General features: G+C 43.7%; 1 protein-coding gene across 1 annotated transcript in view; it reads left to right on the top strand.

Annotated features, from left to right (window-relative positions):
• The first annotated feature begins 15,728 nt into the window (after window positions 1-15,728).
• B3galnt2 (beta-1,3-N-acetylgalactosaminyltransferase 2) overlaps window positions 15,729-22,827 on the top strand; it is a 52,740-nt gene continuing 45,641 nt past the window's right edge. The window contains exons 1-2 of the mRNA XM_017801645.2: window positions 15,729-16,000; window positions 17,657-17,681. Of these exons, the coding sequence (XP_017657134.2) occupies window positions 15,934-16,000; window positions 17,657-17,681 (92 nt within the window). The 5' untranslated portion in view covers window positions 15,729-15,933. The remainder of the gene's footprint in view (window positions 16,001-17,656; window positions 17,682-22,827) is intronic.

The following is a 22,827-nucleotide window of genomic DNA, read 5'->3' as shown; positions in this document are numbered from 1 at the left end:
AGCCAGTTCAGAAAGGGCTTATCTCAACTCACAGCTCCCAGGTCACAATCTAACACTGAGGCACAGGGACTGAAGCAGAGACTGTGAAAGAACACTGCTTACCAGCTTTCTCATACAGCCCAGGCCCAGAGTGGGCCGGACCCTCCCACATCAATCAGCAATCAAGAAAATGCCCCACAGACATACCCACAGGCCAAGCTGATGGAGACAATTCTTCAACTGATGCTCCCTCTTCCCAGGTGTGGTAAGTTGACACCAAGATTAGCCATTACAAGGGAAAAGAGGTTCATCCAGTGTCACGGGTCCATTATGGTATGGAAGTCAAGGTGACATGAGCTTAAGGCAGGTGGTACATGGTATCCACAGTCAGGAGGAGAGAGAGATGAATGCTGGTGCTCAGTTCACTTTCTCTTTATACGGTCCAGGATCCCAGCCAAGGAAAGAGTGCCGCCTACAATGGACTGGTCTTCCCTCATCAATTAACCTAATCAAGATAATAATAACCCCTCAAAGGCATGCCCAAGGCCCATCTCTCAGATGATTGTACATTCTGTAAAGTTGACAACATCAACCATCACAGGCCCTGAATTTCAATGCAGACTCTTATGTGGTAAGTAGTCTTTTCATTCCTCTAACCTCAAAGAGGAAAAGAGACTAACTTCCTAAGTATCTCAGGTGCTGTGTACTTTCATGTGGAGTACTGGGCTCATACTGGAGATCGTCCTGCCTCAACCTCTTGAGTACTGAGATACAGGCATGTACCATCTCCAAAGTAGGTCTTCTGATGTCATATGAAACCCATTTCCACTTCTGAATACCTTATTAAAATCACATAAAAGGGGTTGAGGAAATGACGCGTTAGTAAAGTCCTTGCCACAGAAGCATAAGGACTTGAATTCAGATCCCTAGCTCCCACATAAAAGCCAGGTATAGTGGCATGTGCTTGTAACCCAGGACTGGGAGGCAGAGACAAGATTCCTGGAGCCCACTGGCTGGCTAGTCTGACTAAATCACAGAGCTCCAGGTTCACTGTCTCAAAAAATAAAGTCATAGTGGTGCATGCCTTTTATCCCAGAACTTGGAAGGCAAAGACAGGCAGATCTCTGTGATATCAAGGCACCTGTCTGGTCTATATAGTGAGTTCCAGGCCAGCTGGGCTACAGGAAAACTGTCTCAAAAGACCAAAAAATTAAAAAGTAAAAAAAAAATAAAGGGGAAAGTGATAGAGGAAGACACCTGATTTGACCTCTGGTCTCTACACACATGTGCACACCGTGCTCGTGCACCCATACACTCACACAAACATGTACACATACATACACACAAAAAATACATTTAAAGAGGCTAGAGAGATGGCTCAGCAGTTAAGAACACTGGTTGTTCTTGCAGAAGACCCAGGTTTGCATTCCAGTACCCACATGGCAGCTAACAACTGTCCGTAACCCCAGTTTCAGGGGAATTCGATGCCCTCTTTTGACCTCTGAGGGCATTGCATGACATGAGTGCACCTACATACATGCAGGCAATACACTCATACATATCAAAATAAAAATAAATAAAATATTTTTAAAATAAATTTTAAAAATCCAGGTGTGGGGGTAAATATGATGAAAATGCACTGTATTCATAGATGGAATTCTCAGAGTTAATACAACTATTATATCTATATTTTAAAAGATCAGATAAGGCCACGGGAGTGTCAACTTGTTTCTCCACAGTCATTACTGGCTTTGTTCCTCAACATCAGTTTATGAGGGGAAGGAGATAACTCAATGCATATAAACCAGAAGGAAAAACTCTTTAATAAGGTGTAGCAAGTGGAACTTGGCTTTGATATTCTTAGTGGAAACTTAACATGCACACCAGCACAGATAATGAGTGCTGTGCGTAATTAGCTACTTAGAATTGCCCTTTTATCTTAAGATCAAAATATCATCCTGTCCTCTGACTCGGCAGCTCTAAGATACTCTTGTTGAATTAATGTAACATCATTTTGAAGACCTAACAACTGTCTTCTCCGATACCATTGGAAAGTAATTTTCTCTTCACAAGGCTTCACTGCACGCATTTTGGTCTAAAAGCTTTGAAGTGATTTTAATGATCTGTCTTAAGTAAATATAAAAATAATGTTGATGTTTGACCTAAACAAAGGACAAGGGTATGGGAGAAATTTGATTTTTCTTTTCCTTTGATCTTCTAAAAGCAAGATTCCTGACATATGTCAAGGTACTGCAGAAAGGAACAAGAAGAAAAAAATTCAGAGAAGAGGAGACAAAACTTGGAGAAACTCTGAGGGCATTAAGTTATAGACTACCGACTTAGGAAGCTTGTAACCAGGAATGGTGAGGAGAAACGCACTGTGTTACAGGACACAGCTAAAAAAAATATTAAGGAAGGCCGGGCATGGTGGTGCACGCCTTTAATCCCAGCACTCGGGAGGCAGAGGCAGGTGGACCTCTGTGAGTTCGATGCCAGCCTGGTCTCCATAGTGAATCCACGACAGCTGGGTCTACAGGGAGACCCTGTCTCAAAAAGACCAAAAACAAAAATCAGGAACCAGATAACGTTGTCCATTATCTCCACTTTTCAATAGATAGGCCTTAACTTATATGACAGATGAATGAAATCCCACAGACTCATTAGGTTGGCCTTGAACTCAAAAAGATTCACCTGCCTCTGCCTCCTGAGTGCTGGGATTAAAGGTGTGCGCCACCATGCCTGGCTAAAAGCTCATTTTTTAATGTAAGTAACACTTAGATGTTTGCACATGCATCTCTAATCTCTATGTATCTGATTATTACTAGTCACAGTCGGGTACTTTCTGAGCTCCTTGGCACCTGAGCATGGATATAAAGTCATCAGGTAGATTTCAATGATAATATTTTTTACCTCTACTAATTAACATGAAGCAAATTTTTATGCTTCTTCCTCAAATATAACTCATTTTTTAATTTATTGATTTCATACAGATCATTCCAAGCAACTTATTCATCTATTATTACTATTATTAACTCTGTATGTAATCCTACTATCCACCACACTGTGGAAAGGCACTTTTACCCACATGGCAGAGGTGTTTGTTTATCTATCTTCAGGAGACTTGGCAGCCCATCTCCTAGAATACCATCCACTTCATTCCTGCTCCTTCTAATCACCTTCTCTGCTTCCAATACACTTCACCTTAATTCATATACCTCATCATCTCCTGCATCCACCATGAGGTGAGCTAGGCTCCAAGTTGCTCCTCTCATTGAAATCAGTCTTGGGACACCACTCAAAGAAGTGAGCACTCACCTGACCTGCTCCTCTCAGTTGAGTTGTTGCAGAAAGCCTCGTGGCTGCCAGGCAGGTGCAGGAACACCCCTGGGCAGGAATCCAAAGGAGAACCAGCCATATGTGAGAAGACCTTAAAGCAGCCTCTGATGCAGGACAAGTGCACAGAGCCCGCTAGAGAGGAAGTCATATCAGCGTGCATTTGTTCTTGTTGCTGAAACAAAATACCTGACAAAGGCAGCGAGGGAAGGAAGGGTTTGTTTTGCACACAGCTCCAGGGTGTAGTCCGCTGTGGACAGTGTGGCAGGGAGAATAGGTCAGATGTGGCAGGTGCTGGTGCTCAGCTTTCTTCTCCTTTTCATGGAGTCTAGGAAGTCACAGAATGTGCTGCCCGCATGCAGAGTGGGTCTCTCCTCCTTAGTTCAACCTTCTGGAAACACTGGCACAGATTGGCACAAAGGTGTGTCTCCTAGGTGATTCCAAGTCCAAAATTTATGATCAAAATTAACCATCACACAGTTGTTTAATTTATTTAACAAGCCTACTAAGGTCTTCTTAACAGCACTAGGAGGACATCTCACTACTAACAAGATTTAAACTAGAATTATAAAGCTTTCTTTTTTGAAAAAGAAAGAAACTAGCCAGTGATGCTTGCAAACCTGCCAGTCACGCATTTCAGTGGAAACCTACTACTGCAGACCCGGACACCAGGAAGCTGTGAGCCGTGGAGGTGTAACTGTCCATATGGTTGCCACAGAGCGTTCAGAATATTTAATCACTACTGTAAACATAGCCAAATATACATGGCTGGAGAGGTCATAGATCTTAGTGAAAACCCTCAAACTGTCACATCCCTAGACTAATATAATTTCTTACTATGTGCAAAATATGTATCCTTATATTTACAGACAAATATCCCAGTCACCACTCATCAAAGAATCTTCTTTTGCATCAAATGGAGACGATTACAGAGTACTACAACTGGTCACACACAGATATTGTGTGTCTGTGAAGTGGCACATCTACAATGCAACCTCTACACCTAAGGCTCACAGAGCATAGAACAAGGAGTAAAGAGGACAGTAATGGATATCTCAATTCACATTAATAACATTCCCTCATGTAACAGAGGGCCAGGAACACAAAAGGTCACAAATGGCCAAAGTGTAGAGACTAAGAATCTGCAGATTGCTGGTCCTTGGACAGAACTCCTGTATTAAACTTCACCCACCCAGGGCTCAGGGACCATCACGGAAGAGAGGCAGCAAGATTGTAAGAGCCAGGGAGGAGGTGCAGGACCATACAGAAATAGAGTCCTACAGGCTCCTGGGACCTGCTCATATGAACCTGCAGCAATGGTGTCAGCATGCACAAGACCCATGCAAACTCAGACAGACAAAATCCCAGCACAGAACTGGGGAAATGGACAGCAGGCCCCAATCTTAGCTGAAGAAATACTGGCAACTGATTACTTCTGGGTGAGGAAGAGCTGATCTTCCTAAAGTGAGGAATTCTAGATAGGCTGAGTAGACCTCAGTAGATGAACTTGCACTGAAGGACGTCCGGGCACACTAACTTGACACAATAGGCCTTAAGACAAATGACAGAATGTATGAATTCCATTGGGGGGAGGGGGAGGCTATGGGAGGGTGCCAGTGGGGAAGATTGATTGTCTATGTGAAATAGACAAAAAACTCAATGAAAAATGTAAAAAAAAAAAGTTTAGCAATATGCATAAAGAAAAGGCTGGAAAAAAAAAATTCAACCCATTCTCAAGAAAAGTAGTGGCTTTCCCCCTGGCTTATTCCTTGTGTGCCTTTCCTACTAGGGACAGAAGACAAAAGCCAACTTAATTCTGTTCTCATCTGTAACCTACCCATGACAGGCACACAGAGACACCTTATTTGCTGAAAGAATAGATAAGGCAAGCAAGGTAGCACACACCTGTAATCCCAGCATTCGAGAGTCTGAGGAGGAGGATTCTGAGGCCAGCCTGGATGACAGATTGAGTTCTGGGGAAGCCTAAGATGTATAATGAACTCCAGGCCAGCCTATGAGACACGGGAGACCCTGGCTATAAATTAATTCTATCCAAGTTGGGCAAGTTTTTATGATATAATCAGACCCCGTTTCTCCATTCCCAGTGGCCTTCATTTTCTCCTCTCCTCAAACTTCTCCTCCCTATGTCTCTATCATATTTCTGAAACTCACTGTAAACTATAGCCAGTGAAATGTGCAAGGCTAATGGACAGACATGTCTATGAAGTCAGCAGAAAGCCAGGAGAATGTTAGAGGGGTCCGAGCATGTCAGGGAGTGCTATGGAGCCACAGGACACCTCTTTGTTGTGAGGTCCTATAATGACTCTGGCTTTGCCGATTCCAGCCTGGCTAAAGGCTCCTTTGACCCCATAATGCAGCAGGATCCTATGTGGGGAGACCTTGGGCACTGAGACCACCACCATGGACATTTGTCACAGTTGAAGCTGAACACTTATTCACTTTTCTATTACAATGACGAGGAAACAGAGGAAAGGCAGAGGTCAGAGAGTTCCTTAAGAAGAAGGCAAAGGGCGGCCCAGAAACTGAATTCTGGTACTGACCCAAACATTGCAAAGCATCTCCTTTTTCCTCAAAATCTTTGGTAAGAAAACAGCCTCCCTGAGTCACATAGTTTGTGGACAATTGGGATCTGAGACGCAAGGCCAAGGAAATGTCACCTGATTATGTCCAAGACATTTTAGTTTTGTTGTTTAAGGGAATTGATAAAAGTAATTTTTTGGCTTGATTTTCTTTTGAGAGAGTCTCACTCTGTTATTCAGGCTAGCCTTGAACATGCAGCAATTCTCCTGCCTCATCCACATATGCAGATTATAGGCATGAGCTATCATGCCTAGCTAGGATTAAGGGATTCCAAAAAATAAAATAGCTTCTTTTCTTTTTTCTTTAATTTTATGTATGTATTTTTAAAAATATTTTATTTATTATTATTTTTTTATGAGTATGAGTGTACTGTCTGCATGTATGTGAGTGTACCTGTGTCGTGCAATGCCACGGAGATCAGAAGAGGGCTTCAGATTTCCCTGGAACTGGAGTTAAGGATGGTTGGTAGCCGCCATGTGGGTTCTGGGAATTGAACCCAGGTCCTCTGCAAGAGCAGCCAGTGCTCTTAACCACTGAGCCATCTCTCTAGCCTCTATGTAGTATTTTTATTTTATGTGTATTAGTGTTTTGCCTGTATGTATGAAGGTGCACCCATGGGTGCAATGTCCACAGAGGACATAAGAGGGCATCAGTTTCACTGAAACCATTATAGATAGTTGTTAACCACCATGTGGGTGCTGGGAACCAAATCTGGGTCCTCTGCAACAGCATCCAGTGCTCTTAATTGCTGAGCCATCTCTCCAGCCCCTAATTTATTTTCTTAATCTTTATGTTTTCCAAGGATTAAAGCAGCATACACCTAACTTTAAATGTGTTCATATTCGTGTTTAGAGAAGGAAATTAGCATTTATAGACTTTGCCTCTCCGGTTCCTCCTTTAACATTCAAAACAACTCTAAGAAGTGTGTTCCACACATTAGGAAGCTGAACTGCAATGAAAAGACTATTTCCTTGCTCAGGGGGACATACGCAGATCTAAATTTTGAACTCCAAGACTCTAATGGAGCTACAGAGAATGTTTTGATTCTGTTTTTTTCTTTACAGAGGTTTCTGAATTTTGAATTCCATGGCAATTAGATTCTTTCCAAGACTTCCTGAATAATGTGTGTTCTCTCTCCTCTCTCCTCACTTTCTTTTTTTCTTCTTTTGACACAGGGTCTTACTTACTATGTAGCCCCAGCTGACTTTGAACTCATAGTTCCCCTGTCTCTGACGCCCATGCAGCTGGTTTTGCAGGAATGTGCCACCATGCCAGACTCCATCACTCCCAATTTGTAAATATTGTCATATTTGGACTTTTCTAGCTGTTTGTTTTGTTGTTGTTGTTGTCTTTAGGTGTTTGTTTTGTTTCTATTTTTTGAGACAAGGGCTCATTATGTAGCCCACACTGGCTTTGAATTTATTATGTGGCTGAGATTTGTGTCCAAACCAAGAAGATCTCCCTGCTTCGGCCCCCCGAGTGCTAGGACTTCAGGCATGTACCACCATGCCAAGCTCTATCTTAAGTGTATATGGAGGTAGGCAAGTGGAGGGTGGGGAGATTGTGTTTGAGATGGGGTGCACATGCGTGTAGAAGTCAGACATCAACAGTGGGTGTCTTCCTCAATCACCTCCCACCTCTTTTTCTTTTCTTTTGAAACAGGGTCCAACTGAACTTGGAGCTCATGGTATGGATTTGCCTAAGTTGACAGCCAGCAGTCTTTAAAGATCTACCTGTCTCTGCCTCCCAAGCTCTGGAATTACAGATACATGCCTTTGTGCCCAGCTTTTACATGGATACTGGGGATCCAAACTCAGGTCTTTATGCTTATGCAGCAAGCACTTTACCAACTGTAAATTTCTCCAGCCCTTCAGCTCCCTCTTTGATAACAAGGCATTTCTTGTCACGTTCAAAAGTTTAAAGAATTTACAATCTTGAGTAGCAAAGTTCTCTAGTTTCTTTTGAAACTGGACTTAATTGAAAAATACATATATGTGTATATATATATCATGAGTAAGAAATATGTGCACGTACAGAAACTGAAGGAAGAAAATGAATATAAATTATTTTGTGTATTTAAATAATGTAAATGAGTAAATGAAGGCAGAGGCTGTGATAGTGTGCTTGCTTACTATGCACCAGGCTCTGAGTGCAATAAAGCACTGGAAAAAAGAGGAAAAGAAAAGATAAAGACAGAATTATACCTTTTTAAAGGCAAAATGACTCAGAGTGCAAATACAACATGCAACCAACCTCTTTTATAATTGTGAAAATTTTTTTTCTCTTTGAGAACCAGTAGACATATTACTTTATATAAAAACATAAAATTTTCATTTTTCCAAAGTAAAGTCCAAGTTGAGATCTCCTGTTTTGGACTTATACCTATGGCTGACTAACCTTTGCCGACCTTGGTTGCCTTTTAATTTCTCCACACAGATGGAAAAAATAACCACTATGTTCAAAGAGAAATGACAGAAACCTGAGTCCTGTCAGGATAGGATAGTCACGTGTCCTGGACTGCAGAAAATCTGTTGTCTTGGCATCTGTCTTACTTAGCATTTGTCCAGCTCCCTTTCTTTCTCAAACCCCTTATTCTGATAATAAATTAGATGGCTGTTATCACTTCTCTCCATACAGCATTACATGTGTTTATGTGTGGATGTACACATGTAAGTGCACATGTGTGTAGGGGTGGGTGTGGGTGGGTGTGGACAGTATGTCTTCCTCTATCACGCTTCACTTTGTTTTTTTGAGACAGCCACTCGTTGAGCCTAGAGCTTGCCAATTCAGCTAGCCTGGCTGGCCAATGAATGAACCCCAGCAATCTTCCAGTCTCTACCCTCCCATCACAGAGGTTACACAGATGAACCTGGCTTTTTATGTGGGTTCTGGGGATTGAACTCAGGTCCTCATGCTTGCTCAAGTCAGGTGTGGCTCTCTCCCCCAAGCATGCAGAGATCCGCATTCTAGCTCTCATCCTTCCTGAACTTCACAGCTCAGTTTCTTGAAATAATAATGTATACTTTGCTGCTTCACAATCCTTATTCACTGCTCCCCTTCAAGGCCCTGCCCTTCTGCCCTAAGAACTCCACTGTCCATTGGTAGAGACTCCTCTGTCCCTATCCTGCTCCATGTGTTCAGCCTTGGACACTGCTGTCTGCCCCTTCTTGGTTCTTGTCTTCCATGACACACTCATCTGTTTACCTACCATGTAATGGAATCTTCTCACACATAAATCTTGGGGTCTCTGTTCAGCTTTGCTCTTCAGACTATAACCTCAACCCATGAGTTCTACAACAATCAACTGAGGAATCCCAAATTCATTCATTCAACTCAATCAGTTATTCAGTAAATATTTATGAAACACCTAGAAAGTGCCAGTTGCCACTCTAAGTACTGGGATACAAGATGAAGAGGGAAAAGCTTCTGCCCTGTCTGTGCACAGTAATCATGAAACCATAAATGAGTGACAGGAAGAGAGCTGGACTGATGGAGGTTAGGTGTGGCGGAGGACAGACCTTAAGTTGGAGGAGAAGGAAAAGCTCATTGAAAAGGCCATTTATTCACTGATACATGTAAGTTACAAGCTATCTGAAGGAAAGGCTAAAGGAGCAAGAATGGGCTTGTGTGCTTGCATGAGCCAGCCACCTGAGCCAGCTGCAGGGGCACACTCCTGTAATCCAGGAGGAGGAGGAATTCAAGGCGAGCCTGGGCTATGTATTTCAGGCCAGCTCAGGCAACATAGCAAGACCCTGTCTTTAAAAATAAATTTAACAGCACTTGGGAGGCAGAGGCAGGTGGATCTCTGTGAGTTCAAGGCCAGCCTGGTCTACAGTTGGGGCTATAGGAAGCCAGTTGGGGCTATAGGAAGACCCTGTCTCAAAAAGACCCCTCCCCCAGAAAAAAGATTTTAGAAAAACCACCAAAACCCAAGAAACTATACGCATCATGTTCCCAGAACAGTCATGGTGCGTTGAGTTTTCATGATAAAACTGCAGTTTTATGCTGAGAAGCGCCATCAGATTCCTGGTCTTGGGCTGGGTTTCCTGACACTGATACATACTTCTGGGAGACCACGTCCAAAGTGTGGGGAAGCACAACAGAGCTGAGGAAGAAGTTAGACTACGGAGCCACAGGATGACCCTTCGGAGTTGCCCCCAGTCCTTCCATCCCTGTTCATCCAGTCACAGGACACGGGTGACCTCAGGGGAAGAGACTGTTCCTGGCAAGGCAGCCGCCTCCAGTCAATTCCCAAGAGACTGGGCTCTGCACGCAGCAGGCAAGGCTCCATCCTGGGTAGAAGATGCACCCCAGGGCCTGCAGACTCCCTGCCCCAGGCTGGCTGGTCCTAGCACCCATCTGGGCTCCACTGCATCTTCTTCAAGGTGGCCGTCATTACTGCAGCTTGTCTTGGGGTATAACAACCTCCACTTCCGCATCTACTGCCCCCGGTAGACTCACCCACCCTCTGCCAGTCAGTTCCCAGTTCAGCCGTGGGTGATCCTGCCGAAACAGGTTGGATTATGTGACTCTGCTCAAAGCCCGTGTAGTGATCATTCCCATTCATTTCAGAGCAAAAGCCCAAACCCTTAAAGCGAGTTCTACCCTGTCTCGTTGGAGTCTAGCTCTCTGACGCCCCCCGCTGTTCTCGCCACTCACCCTTTCCTCTTACATAGTCTCCTTGCCCTAAGCCACTTTCTGTGGACGCTGAAGAGTTTGTACTCTTTTCTAGAATCCTAGTCAAACTACCCAAGAAACAGGACGCTTCAGACTGAGGTGTAAATAACTGCATCTGCTGGGGAAAAGGCGGCAGCGGTCATAAGCTCACAGGCATCTACCCCAGGGAATTCACTATTGCCTACAGAACACAGAGAGTAATCATCTGAATGCTCACGAGGCTAGGGAAGAAGGTACTTGAGCAAAGGATATCTGGAACCCTTGAAAAGATGTCTGGATGCTTTTGAAGGCTTCCCAGCCATTAACAACAACAATAATTAAGTAAACAAAATGTTGAATAACCAAACAAGATGATTTCCTTAATGAAGAAAGCGATACACTGAGGGGTAAGAGAAACATTAATGACAAAGAATCAGAATTGGAGCCAGGTGTGGTAGCACTTGTCTGTAATCCCAGCATCTGGAAAGCCAAGGCAGGAAGACCCTGAGTTTAAGGTCAGTCTGACTACATTACATGCCAAGAACAAACCGGAAAAGAAAGGAGGTCCCCCGCTTTCTCTCCCTCCCTTCCTCTTCCCTTCCTTCTTTCTCCTCTTCTCTGTTCTTGGTAGCAAACGTACTGAATGAGAACCAGTGAGTGACCCTCCCAAGGAGGAAGCCAGCAGGCCCTGGGACATGGAAATACACCTAAGGCTAGAGACTGTCAACAGGGAAACAGCAGGTGGTAGATCCTACGAGCAGTTTTATTTCATTAACTACTTTAAATTTTCCTTTCTGTACTTTGTTAGGCTAAATTCTTCATAGCATGCTAACCTTGGGAGCAAAGTCTTAGCTGCAACTGGGCAGACAAGGGGAGGAACAGTGTCCCTGACTGGAGGCATCAAAGCAGAAGGGGCCATGGTCTAGAACTGCCGTGAGTGGAGGCACCACAGGAAGCTAGTGCTTGTGATCCTCAACTACACAGAAAAAGAAATCTGGGGATTGGAGAGATGGCTCTGTGGTTAAGAGCACTGGCTGCTCTTGCAGAGGACCTGGGTTCAGTTCCCAGCAGCCACAGGGAAGCTAACAGCCACCATGGCGGCTAACAACTGTCCATAACTCCTGTTCCAGGGGCTACAATGCCCTCTTCTGACCCCCACGGGCACTGCATGGCACAGTGCCCTTACACACATGCAGGCAATACATGTGTACACATAAAATAAAAATAATAAAATTTAAAAAATAAAAATGAGCTCTGTCTTCCGCCTTCTGTGCCCCTCTTCATCATTCCATATTCCCACTTGCATTAAGGTCATACCAAGCTGCTTATATGTGCCTCCCAAACATGTACTCACTGTCTCAAAGGGGTTTTGTTGCTGTTTCTTTTTTACCTAGAATGCCCTTTAATGTCACTTCCCATCTGTAACTATATGTGTTGATTTCTGTTCTATACTATACTGTATATTCAAGGACGAGCCCCCCTCTGGCAAGTCTTGACCCAAATCAAATACCTGCTGCTTTATGCTGCCCCTGCACCCTGGGCATTCATTTCTGAGACGCTGATCAAAGGCAATCAGGGTGACAGGCATCCTAGTTTGTATCTGCATAAGTCTAATCACCTGTTAACTTGTCCGCATCATAAAATCATGAGCACCTGGACTGCACGGACTGCTTATATCATCACTAGGGTTTTAACATTTTATTCCTTCCATATGTTAGGATGACATTGATGCCTAGCTTTAGCATTCATTATAACTGAGTTGTTTAAATACTGCTATTTATTATTTTGTCTTTTTTTTCCCTCAGAGCTGAAGACTGAACCCAGGGCCTTGCACTTGCTAAGCAAGCACTCTACCACTGAGCTAATCTCAACCCCGGTACTGCTATTTAACACTGCGTTGTGCTCTCTTCAGTCTTACACTTTCAGTCTCATAATTCCCTTATTCTGTTCTGCCTTCATGTTTTCCATAGCACTAATGATCTTCTAAGATGCTGGCCAAATGTATTTCTTGTTTACAGTCTGCACCTCACCTACATCACCAGACAGGGCTCTGTCATGCATGTATTGAAAATACCAATGAAAGTGCCTGGCACCTAATAGATGCTCAATAAGTATATCAAATGAATCAATCTGCCAAAATTAGGGATAATTCCTCTTTTGGAGCTAACTCATTACCTTCCATTTTGGTTTTTGAGATTGGCCTCAAACTCTTGACTCTCCGGCCTCAACCTCCTCAGTGCTAGGAGGACAGGTGTGTGCCACCATGCCTAGGTCCAATTCTTTATTCACAAAATGAAAATGTATGGATGTCAAGAGGTCATTACTACCTTCCTTGAGGACATATATACTCTTTGTGACAACCAATTATGGCTCTTTTGACAACTCTAATCAAAATGTAGACAGCAAGACAGCAATTTCTACCAAGAAATTTATAGAGGAGATGGAGAGATGACTCAGCAGTTAGCACTGGCTGCTCTTGCAGAGGTCCGAAGTTCAGTTCCCAGGACCCACATAGTGGCTAACCATCCATAACTCTAGTTCTCTCTGATGCCCTCTTCTGGCCCCCAAGAGCATTACATGACAAGGGTACATTTATATACATGCAGGCAAAAGACTCATATACATAAAATGTTTTTAAAGAAAATTTTAAAAATCGCTGCTGGATGAAGGAAAGTTGATCTTTAAGGGAGTGATGCTAGATAGGCTGACCAGATTCCAGCAGATGAACTCACACCAAGGGACATCTGGGGACACAAACTTGACTTGATAGGCCTTAACATATATGACAGAATGCATGAAATCTGGTGGGGGCAGCTATGGGGGGTGCAGATAGGGGAGGGGGTCTAAATTTTGGTTAAAATATATTGTATATATTTTATATGTATGTATATGGTATATATTGTATATGGTAAAATATATTGCATGCCTTCAATTCCAGCACTTGGGAGGCAGAGGCAGGCTTAGCTCATAAGATTGAGGTCAGCCTTGTCTACATAGCAAGTTCCAGGCCAGCTGGGGCTACAGGGTGACCCTGTCTCAAAAAGAGATAAAACACACACAAAAAAACAAAAAGAAACAAAAAAAGTATTGTGTGAAATGCACAAAAATTCAAGAAAACATATATAGTAAAATTTTTTAATATTTTATGTATATGAGTGCATTGCCTGCATGTATATAAGGGCACTCATGTCGTGCAATGCCCAAGGAGGTCAGAAGAGGGCGTCAGGTCCCCTGGAACTGGAGTTATGGACAGTTGCTAGCCACAATGTGGGTGCTGGGAACTGAACTTTGGACTGCTGCAAGAGCAGCCAGTGCTCTTAACTGATGAGCCATCTCTCCAGTCCTGTTAAAAAAAAAAAAAAAAAAAAGGGTTTTGAAGAAATTTGCAGAAATTATTCTCATTCCTTGTTGTATTATGTATGTAGTATATAGGAAAGGCGTATGCAGATCTGGGTGACATTTGCCAAAGAGTCATATGATCAGTCTTTTGTTTCCCATAAAAAGGAAAAAGTGTTCAATTCTGTCTTCAGGGGTTCTGTAGTCTCCCCAGAGTGTTAAGAAACAGTAGTATGTTCTTAAATTTGTATGGCATGCTGCAGTAGACAACACACAGGAGGACTCCCAATGGTCCTTGCTCTAAGAAACATTAAATATTAGACTTTTCTTTCAAACCCTGTAAAACTTTTGGGTTATGACAAGGAATTCTAAGCTTTTAATCCCCTACACACACTCCCAAATTTCAGACCTGCAGAAATCGGCAGTAAATGATTGTTCTTGTAAGGTGATAGTAAGGAAAGAGACAAGGAAACAAGAGACTCAACTGCGTACAGATTTTTCTTCCTGAGTAAAACCTGCAGAGGCTCTCGGTTACAGGCCTTAGGGTACTTATAGGGCAGAAAATGGGGTAGGAAGAATGAAAAGTTCCCTTTTTTGGCCTCCAGTTGGCCACTTCTAGGTATAACCAAGGAGCAATGAATTTAAGACTGTCAGGTGATAGCTAACTGTCTCTCCAGGATGGCCAATGCTGGGAGTACCCCTGCCAGGAGCAGACAGAGTAGGAAAAGCAAGGACTTAGGGAAACAAGTTTGTTTAGTTCTGGAAACCAAATTACTGTAGTTTTGGAACTGTCAAGTTCAATTAAAATGGTGTTTTACATTATGTGTTTTGGATTTGTAATAGATAACAAATATACAAATCTCTTCCCCTTTCTTCAAGTGCTGGGCATCAACCCAAGGCCTCTCACTGGTAGACAAATGCTCTACCACTGAGCTCCACCCCTGGGTCATGCAAATCCCTTTTAAAAGATTTTTTTTTTTTTTTTCTACCGTGCATTCAAAATATATAATTGATAAAACAACATATGCCTGTCGCTTTTTTAAAACTATATTTTATCATGCAAATCCCTTTTAAAAGATTTTTTTTTTTTTCTGACACCATGAGTTAAGTATATACAATTGTATAAGCAACTTAGGCATGTAGCTTTTTAAAACAAATATTTTATTATTTTTATTTTATGTGTATGAGTGTATTGTCTGCATGTACGTAAGTGCACCCGTGTAGTGCAATGCCCCCGGAGGTCAGAAGAGGGTGTTGGATCCCCTGGAACTGGAGTTATGGCCAGTTGTTAGCTGCCTTGTGGGTGCTGGGATTCAAACCCAGGTCCTCTACAAGAGCAGCCAGTGCTCTTAACCACTGAGCCATCTCTCCAGCCCCTGGCATGTAGCTTTTATACATCCATTAGCCAAAAGAGACTTTCTAATTTAAAAACCTACACACCACAAAACCACCCTACAAAACCACCAAGCATTTTCTTCACAGAGTTGACCAGAAGATGGCAACTTCGGGAGGGAGGTGCAGACTCCGGAAGCGCAGTGCTCACCTCACCCGCTAGGGGGAGCACACGCGCGAGGACGAATGCGCATGCTCCGTGTGCCTCGCGCTTCGCCTCGCGTCGCCGCTTGACCGAGCGTGCTTGGATCCATGGGAGATGTAGTTTCTGGTGTCTGGAATCCTAGGTGCGCCTCCTGCCTGGGTTCAGCGTCGGACTTCAATTCCCAGCAAGCCGGCTGGCGGGCGCGGGCGGGTACGGGAACTGAAGGGCGGAGCGAGAGCCAGGTGGGCGGAGCCGGTAGGACGGCCGCGGTGTGAGGGCGGGGCTTCGGCCGCCTCCCTTGGTCGGCTGGACCTGAGGCGTGGGCTAGAGCTGCGCGGGTGGAGGGGACGGTTCCCGGCGCCGGCGCGGCAGAGTGGTCGCGGGAGCGTCGGCGCCGACCGTGGGGCTGGGTGCTCGCGAATCCGCTCGCCCTCAGCCGGGACGCGGGGAAGCGGGGCGGGGGTGCGGGGTGGTGCGGGTTGGGGCGGCCAATGCGAAGCTGGCTGGTGCTGCTGTGCCCGTGCGTGCTCGGGGCCGCGCTGCACCTCTGGCCACGGGGCTGGCGCTCGTGTGGCCGAACAAATGGGCACAGCTGTGAGTCGACTTGGCCGTCGGGCTCGGCTCGCTTATGATGGACATGGGGGTCCCCGGCTCGCTAATGATGGACATGGGGGTCTCCGGTTCGCTAATGAAGGAGGGTGGGTGCCGGATTCTTCCGCAACTCGCGTGCATTTGTTCTTAACTTCTTCGCTGGTGGAAATCTGTGTTCTCGTTCGCGTCACAGCCAGGCACTGCTTTTGCTCTCTTTGAGTACCACCCAGTGTACCCTGAACACTACCCGAGGGTCCGCTGTGTTTCTTTTTCAAGGTTTCCCCGAGAGCTTATAGAGCGACCTAGAGAGCTATTTTAAAGATAGGGCCATGATCGTTGAACTTTTTAACTGCTTAGTTATTTTTTAAACTACTTTTTTTTTTTTTTTTTAACGCGTCACCAAACAGCTGTTTGCTTTTCCGAAAGTTTAAAAAACTCTTTACGGATCGGTATATGGCTCTTGAGTGTTACAAAGTATTTAGCAGTCTTCAAAACCGTCTCACTGTTAGGAGAGTTGGAGTTATTTTACTAATGAGCTCTTCTATTAAACCACCAGCTTTTTGAAAGGTTATTTGTGTGACCTGAAGGTAATGAACTGTGGATTTAAGTGATACAATGAAAGTACACCATTACAGTGCTTTTTAACCTGCTTAAATAGGTTGAGGTTTTTACAAACTCGATGAGAAAACATATGTATTACATATAAAATGCTGTAACCTAACTAACACCTGTTGGGTTTGTGTTTTATAGAGGTTTTGTTGTTGTTGTTTAATTGAGTGAGGTAAGGGAATCTACTTGCAGAGCCAACATAGATTATTTATGACCCTAACATTAACAAGTTTGACGTTCAACACAGCAAACCGTGCCTTTGAGCTATCTCAGTAAGCCTGCAAGAGGTTTTTGTAGTTTGAAGCAGATTCCTCCTGTCCTTTTAGAGTTTGGATGATGCTTTTATCTCTTAGATTAAGGAAACGAGTAAACTAAACATGATCAATACTAGTTATAAAAGTTAGTTTTGAGGGCCTGGGGTGATGGCTCAGCAGTTCAAGAGCACTGGCCGCTCTTGCAGAGGACCTGGGTTCCTGTCCCAGCATCCACAGGGTGGCTAACAATCTAATGCCTTCTGACTTCTGGGCACATTGTACAACATGGCTGTACTTACATGTAGGCAATATACTTAAAACACATAAAAATAATAAAATATTGTTTTTTTAATTTTGAGTCGATACTAGAATCTGGTTAATCAGTAGGATATTTTAATCTAAAGCCAGACAGATTCCTAGTCCAGTGTGCTCACTTGGCACTTTCAAAAACAAAAACAGAAGTATTCTGATTGTAAAAACTTCCCACAAGTCCTTTTCCTATTTTGCTGTCACAATATTTAAAACATTTGGGCATTTTACATTTTGAACTCATACATTAGGCCTAAAACCTGAGATTTTGCTAAGTATTTTTCTCTTGAATTAACATTTTAAGATTTACTTTTGTTGTGTCATCTGCTTCTCTGTCCATCTCCAGTCCCATTAAGTCAGGGATTTTTTTATTTTTTAACGTTTATTTATCTGTGTATGCGAGCACACACAGAATCCAGCAGAGAACAACTTCAGAAGACAACTTGGAGAGTCGAGTCTTTCCTTCCATCTTGTGGGTTCTGGAGAGCAACCTCAAATCATCAGGGTGATGGCAAGTGTCTTTCTTTACCCAGTGAACCATCTCAGTAGCCCTGTTTTTTTTTAAAGGGAGATTTACTATCACTGAATATTAGAAAGGCCCTCCTGGCTGACAATTGGTTCAGCAAACGTTGGGCTCCTGTTGTAGGTATGGAATTAGCACAGTAATGAAGATAAAGTGCCTGCTGTCCTGGTGGTAACCATTTAGAAGGGAAAACAGCATAAGCATATAAATGTAAATGTCATGGGGATGGTGAGTATAATGAAGGAAAACTGAAGCGGTGTATAAAAGGTAGAGAATGATGGGCTGCTCTTTTAAACACAGAGGTCAGAGAAGACCTCTGTGAAGCAAGGGCCTGAGGGAAGTGAGTCAGTACCAAGATTAGCAACTTTTCTAACGTGGTGGCTCACTTTAAACGATTTTAACCTGTCAGGGAAAACTACTGGTGAAGAAGCAGCAGTGCTCCTGTGAAACACAGCATGCCTGGGGCACAGAGAGGCAGGAAAATGGACCAGGAATGTAGAGGATGACTGGGTCACAACACTAGTTTGGGGTAATGCCTTAGCAGAAATTATGCCATGTTAATATAAAAGATGAAGTGATTGGGGGCTGGAGAGATGGCTCAGCAGTTAAGAGCACTGACTGCTCTTGCAGATGACCTGGGTTCAATTCCCAGCACCCACATGGCAGCTGTAAACCGTCCTTAACTCCAGTTCCAGGGGACTCTGAAACCCTCTTCTGACCTCCATGGCATCGCATGACACGGGTGCAGTCTCATATATGCAGTCAATGCACTCATACACATAAAAATAACAAAATATTTTAAAGATGAGGTGATTGAGGAATGGCTTCTCTGAGTAAGATATTTGGAAAGAAGGGAGCCAGAACTGGAAAGGGAAGGCGCTTATCACTAGGTGTTGGGCTGGATGCCAGGTCCACCGTGTCTGCACAGGGCAAGCAGACCAAAGACAAATAGAGCTTGATGTCCAGTTTCTTCCAGGGCTGGTTCTTTGAAAGTGATCCGTCTGTGCTGTATGACAGTTGTATCTCCAGGCTTAACTTTCCACATTTGTAAAATGGTGATCTCCTAGGGTTACTGTAAAGGTTCACATAAGGAAACACCAATCGTAGTGCCTGGTTCATGATAAATGCTCCAGGAATTTTGGAGAGGAGGGGCAGTAAGAAGGTGCTGAAGCCTGTGCCAGTGTGACATTTAGGAGGGTTCTTTGAAGTTGACGAGAGCACACTATAGTACGGTCACACTGTGCGTTGATGACTATCTCAGCAGATCTGTGCTGGGCTCTTATGTTTTCCTCCTTTTCAAGATTTTCTGCCTGTTCATGAGTGATGTCATCCAAGGGCACACATATGAAGATTTTTCTTCTTGACTCCTTGGACTTATTTTGAGCAATCAGTTCTGAGGTCAACTCCCTTAGACTTTAATGTCCACACAGTGCAAAGCTCAGCAGGTTGGCACACTCAGAAGTATTGAGTATTAAAAGAAACAGTCACTGCTCTTTGGGCGCTTGCTTGGGATTGTGAGCTATTCTTGACATTATGGAGATCTTGTTCATTGCTGGGCTTGTGCCATCTAGCACAGTGGGTATGAATGCTCATCAGTGCCTAGAGAGATGGCTCAGCAGTTAAGAGCATGTACTGCTCTTGCAGAGGACTCAAGCTCAGTTCCCAGCACCCCACATGGCAGCTAACAGCCATCTGTAACTCCAGTTCTGAGGTATCTGACACAGTCTGCATGCATTACACACATGTGGTGCACTTACATACAGGCAAAGCACAAATACCCATAAAATAAAAATAAGTCAAAATAATTTTTTAGAAAAGAAATGCTTAGCAATTTGAATCAATGAATCAGGAGAATAAAACTGAGAAGATTCAAATGATTTTTCCACCTACAGGTCTGCTTACATGCCATAATGACCTTATGATTTAAATATTTTTCTTTTCTTTTTTTTTTTAAATATGTATGAGTGTGTTGTCTGCATGTAGGTAAGTACACCCGTGTCATGCAATACCCGAGGAGGACAGAAGAGGCCATCGGAGCCCCTGGGACTGGAGTTACGGACAGTTATTAGCTGCCATGTGGGTGCTGGGATTCAAACCCAGGTCTTCTGAAAGAACAACCAGTGTTCTTAACCACTGAACCGTCTCTCCAGCCCCAATATTTTTTTTTAAAAAGGGAAGCAGGGCTGGAGAGTGGGCTCAGCAGTTAAGAGCACTGACTGCTCTTGCAGAGGACCTGAGTTTGATTCCTCGTACCCACATGGCAGCTAACAACCGTCCATAACTCCAGTTCCAGGGGATCCTATGTCCTCTTCTGACCTCTGGGGGCATTTCATAACATGGTGCACTTATATGTAGGCAGTAGACTCATACACAAAATAAAGATAAATTCTGTGAAGAAAAAGTTTTATTTATTTATTTATTTATTTATTTATTTATTTATTTATTTTGGTCGTTTTGAAACAGGGTCTCCCTGTAGCCCCAAGCTGTCCTGGAACTCACTATGTAGACCAGGCTGGCCTTGAACTCACAGAAATCCGCCTGCCTCTGCCTCCTGAGTGCTGGGATTAAAGGTGTGCACCACCACGCCTGGCCTGAAATTATTTTTAAAAGAAAGAAAAGGGGCTGGAGTAATGGCTTAGCAGTTAAGAGCACTGAGTGTTCTTCCAAAGGGCCCAGTTTCCATTCCCAGCACCCGCATGGTGGCTAACAACTTCAGTAACTCCAGTTCCAGGGGAATCTAACGCCCTCTTCTGACCTGCGGGCATTGCACAACATGGGTGCACTTACATGCAGGCAGTATACTCATAACACAAAACTCAGCAGTTAAGAACACAGTTCTTGCAGAAGACCCGGGTTCGAATCCCAGCACCCACATGGCAGCTAACAACTGTCCATAACACCAGTTCCAGGGGATCCGGCAGCCCCTTCTGTCCTCTGCGGGCATTGCACGACACGGGTGCACTTACCTACATGCAGGCAATACACACATAACATAAAATAAAAACAATAAATAAAACATTTTAGAAAAAAGAAAAAATGGTATATACTTCTGGATTACATATAATACATGGTTGGAAAAAAATGAACATTTTAAAAATGTTTTTGATGTATCATACACATTTCTTTTCAGATATATAACTGCAGCTTGATATATTTTCACAAGCTGAACATTCAACTAATAAGCAATTAAATTTTAAAAAGGAAAATTGTGCAGCTGGGGAGCTAGCTCAGTTGGTAAAATATTGGTCTTGCAACAAGCACAGGGACCTGAGTTCGACCGCAGGTACTTAACACAAAAAAAAGCCAGGCATGGTGGTGCACATTTGTAATCCAGCACTGAAGAGATGGGTAGGTCCCTGTTGCTCACTGGCCAGCCAGCCTCGCCCAAACAATGAGTTCCAGGTAAAAGTGAAACAGCCTACCTGGGGTGGGGGGGGGCAGATACAGAATCTGAGGAATGAAATGTTGGTCTCTGACCTCCACAAACCCTCATACACACACATGCATGTGCATTCACAACATGTATGCACTTACACATACAAAAAGATCGTACCTCCAAAGCACCCTTATCGGCTCCCCTGTCTCTGCCAAATGGCTAACCATAGTCACAGTGTCCAAGAGAGAATTTTGACTGTTTCTGTACTTTTTATAAATGGAGCCATGTAGCATGTCACAGTCTGCTTATCTGAATTTGTTGTAGAATGATACTTAATTGTGCATCAGCATAGTATTCTGTCATAGATGCACCATATATCACATAACCAGTCCCTTATTTGTATGTTTTTGTGTCTTTCAGATTTTCAATATTATAAGTGGTACTGTGATGAACAGAGATCCTTGAGTGTATCAGCGATAAGTTTAAATTATTAGAAAATGGAAGTTACTTCTGGAAAGTACTGTATATATTCCCAGTATGCCTAGAGAAGACTGCCAGATGACACTCCTACCAGTAATGAAGGAGACCAGCCATTTTCTTGAGATGACAGTCAGCCTTCCCTTGTAGTACCTGTCATTCAGTACTGCCATTTCAGAAGGCATTTGTCAGTTTAAGTGTAGAAGAGCCCTAATGTCTTGCAGTTCTAATTTAAACTTGATTCCTCATGAAGCTAAAGCTCTCTTTACAGAGGTTGTTGATGATTCGCCTTCTTTCATGACTGTCTTTTTTTTTTTTGGTCTTTTTGAAACAGGGTCTCCCTGTAGCCCCAGCTGTCCTGGAACTCACTATGTAGACCAGGCTGGTCTTGAACTCAAAGAGATCCACCTGCCTCTGCTGCTGCCTCTGCCTCCCAAGTGCTGGGATTAAAGGCATGTACCACCATGTCCGGCTTCATGACTGTCCTTTTATGTTTACCTCATAGCTTTCTTTTTTTCCTTCCTGTGTCTAGATATGGAATCAAACTGTAACCTGTACTTGTGTTGTGACAGGGTGATGAGAGTGTGGAACAAAATTTTCTAATTTACTAAAGAGAACTAGGTGCTTGAGTGAACACTCACACAGTTATTCTTACATGACAGCATGTGATGGAACAAACCTGTTTTCATAGCTTAATTGTAGTAAACCTGGGAGTAGGGGTGTCTGGATGGACAGGACACACCCTGGATCCTTGCAGGGAAAGAGAAATGTGTGTAAGCAAAGCAGTTGGGCAGAAGCAGCTTAGATGGGGATTAGAAGCAGGAGAATTGACATGACAGGGAGGTGTGGGATGAGATCAAAAAATAGTGTGGGGCTGGAGAGATGGCTCAGGGATTAAGAGCACTGACTTCTCTTGCAGAGGACCCGGGCTCGATTCCCAGCACCCACATGGTGGCTATGAACCGTCCTTAACTCCAGTTCCAGGGGAATCCAAAGCCCTCTTCTGAGTTCTTCGGCATTGCGGGACACGGGGGTGCGCTCACATTCTGGCAATACACATAAAATAAAAATGATAAAATATTTTTTAAAAAAATTGATTACAGCCATAGCCCTTGGAGTTTCATGTGCCACATAATTGTCTTTGTGCGCATTTGATTACCTTCTTTTTTTTTTGGAACTCCCAATGTAGACCAGGCTGGCCTTGAACTCACAGAGATCCACCTGCCTCTGCCTGCTGGGATTAAAG

This window comes from Nannospalax galili, unplaced genomic scaffold, assembly GCF_000622305.1.
Source record: "Nannospalax galili isolate Female #2095 unplaced genomic scaffold, S.galili_v1.0 scaffold1463, whole genome shotgun sequence".
In the NCBI taxonomy this organism is placed as follows: domain Eukaryota; kingdom Metazoa; phylum Chordata; class Mammalia; order Rodentia; family Spalacidae; genus Nannospalax; species Nannospalax galili.
This window is presented reverse-complemented; position numbering and strand designations above follow the sequence as displayed.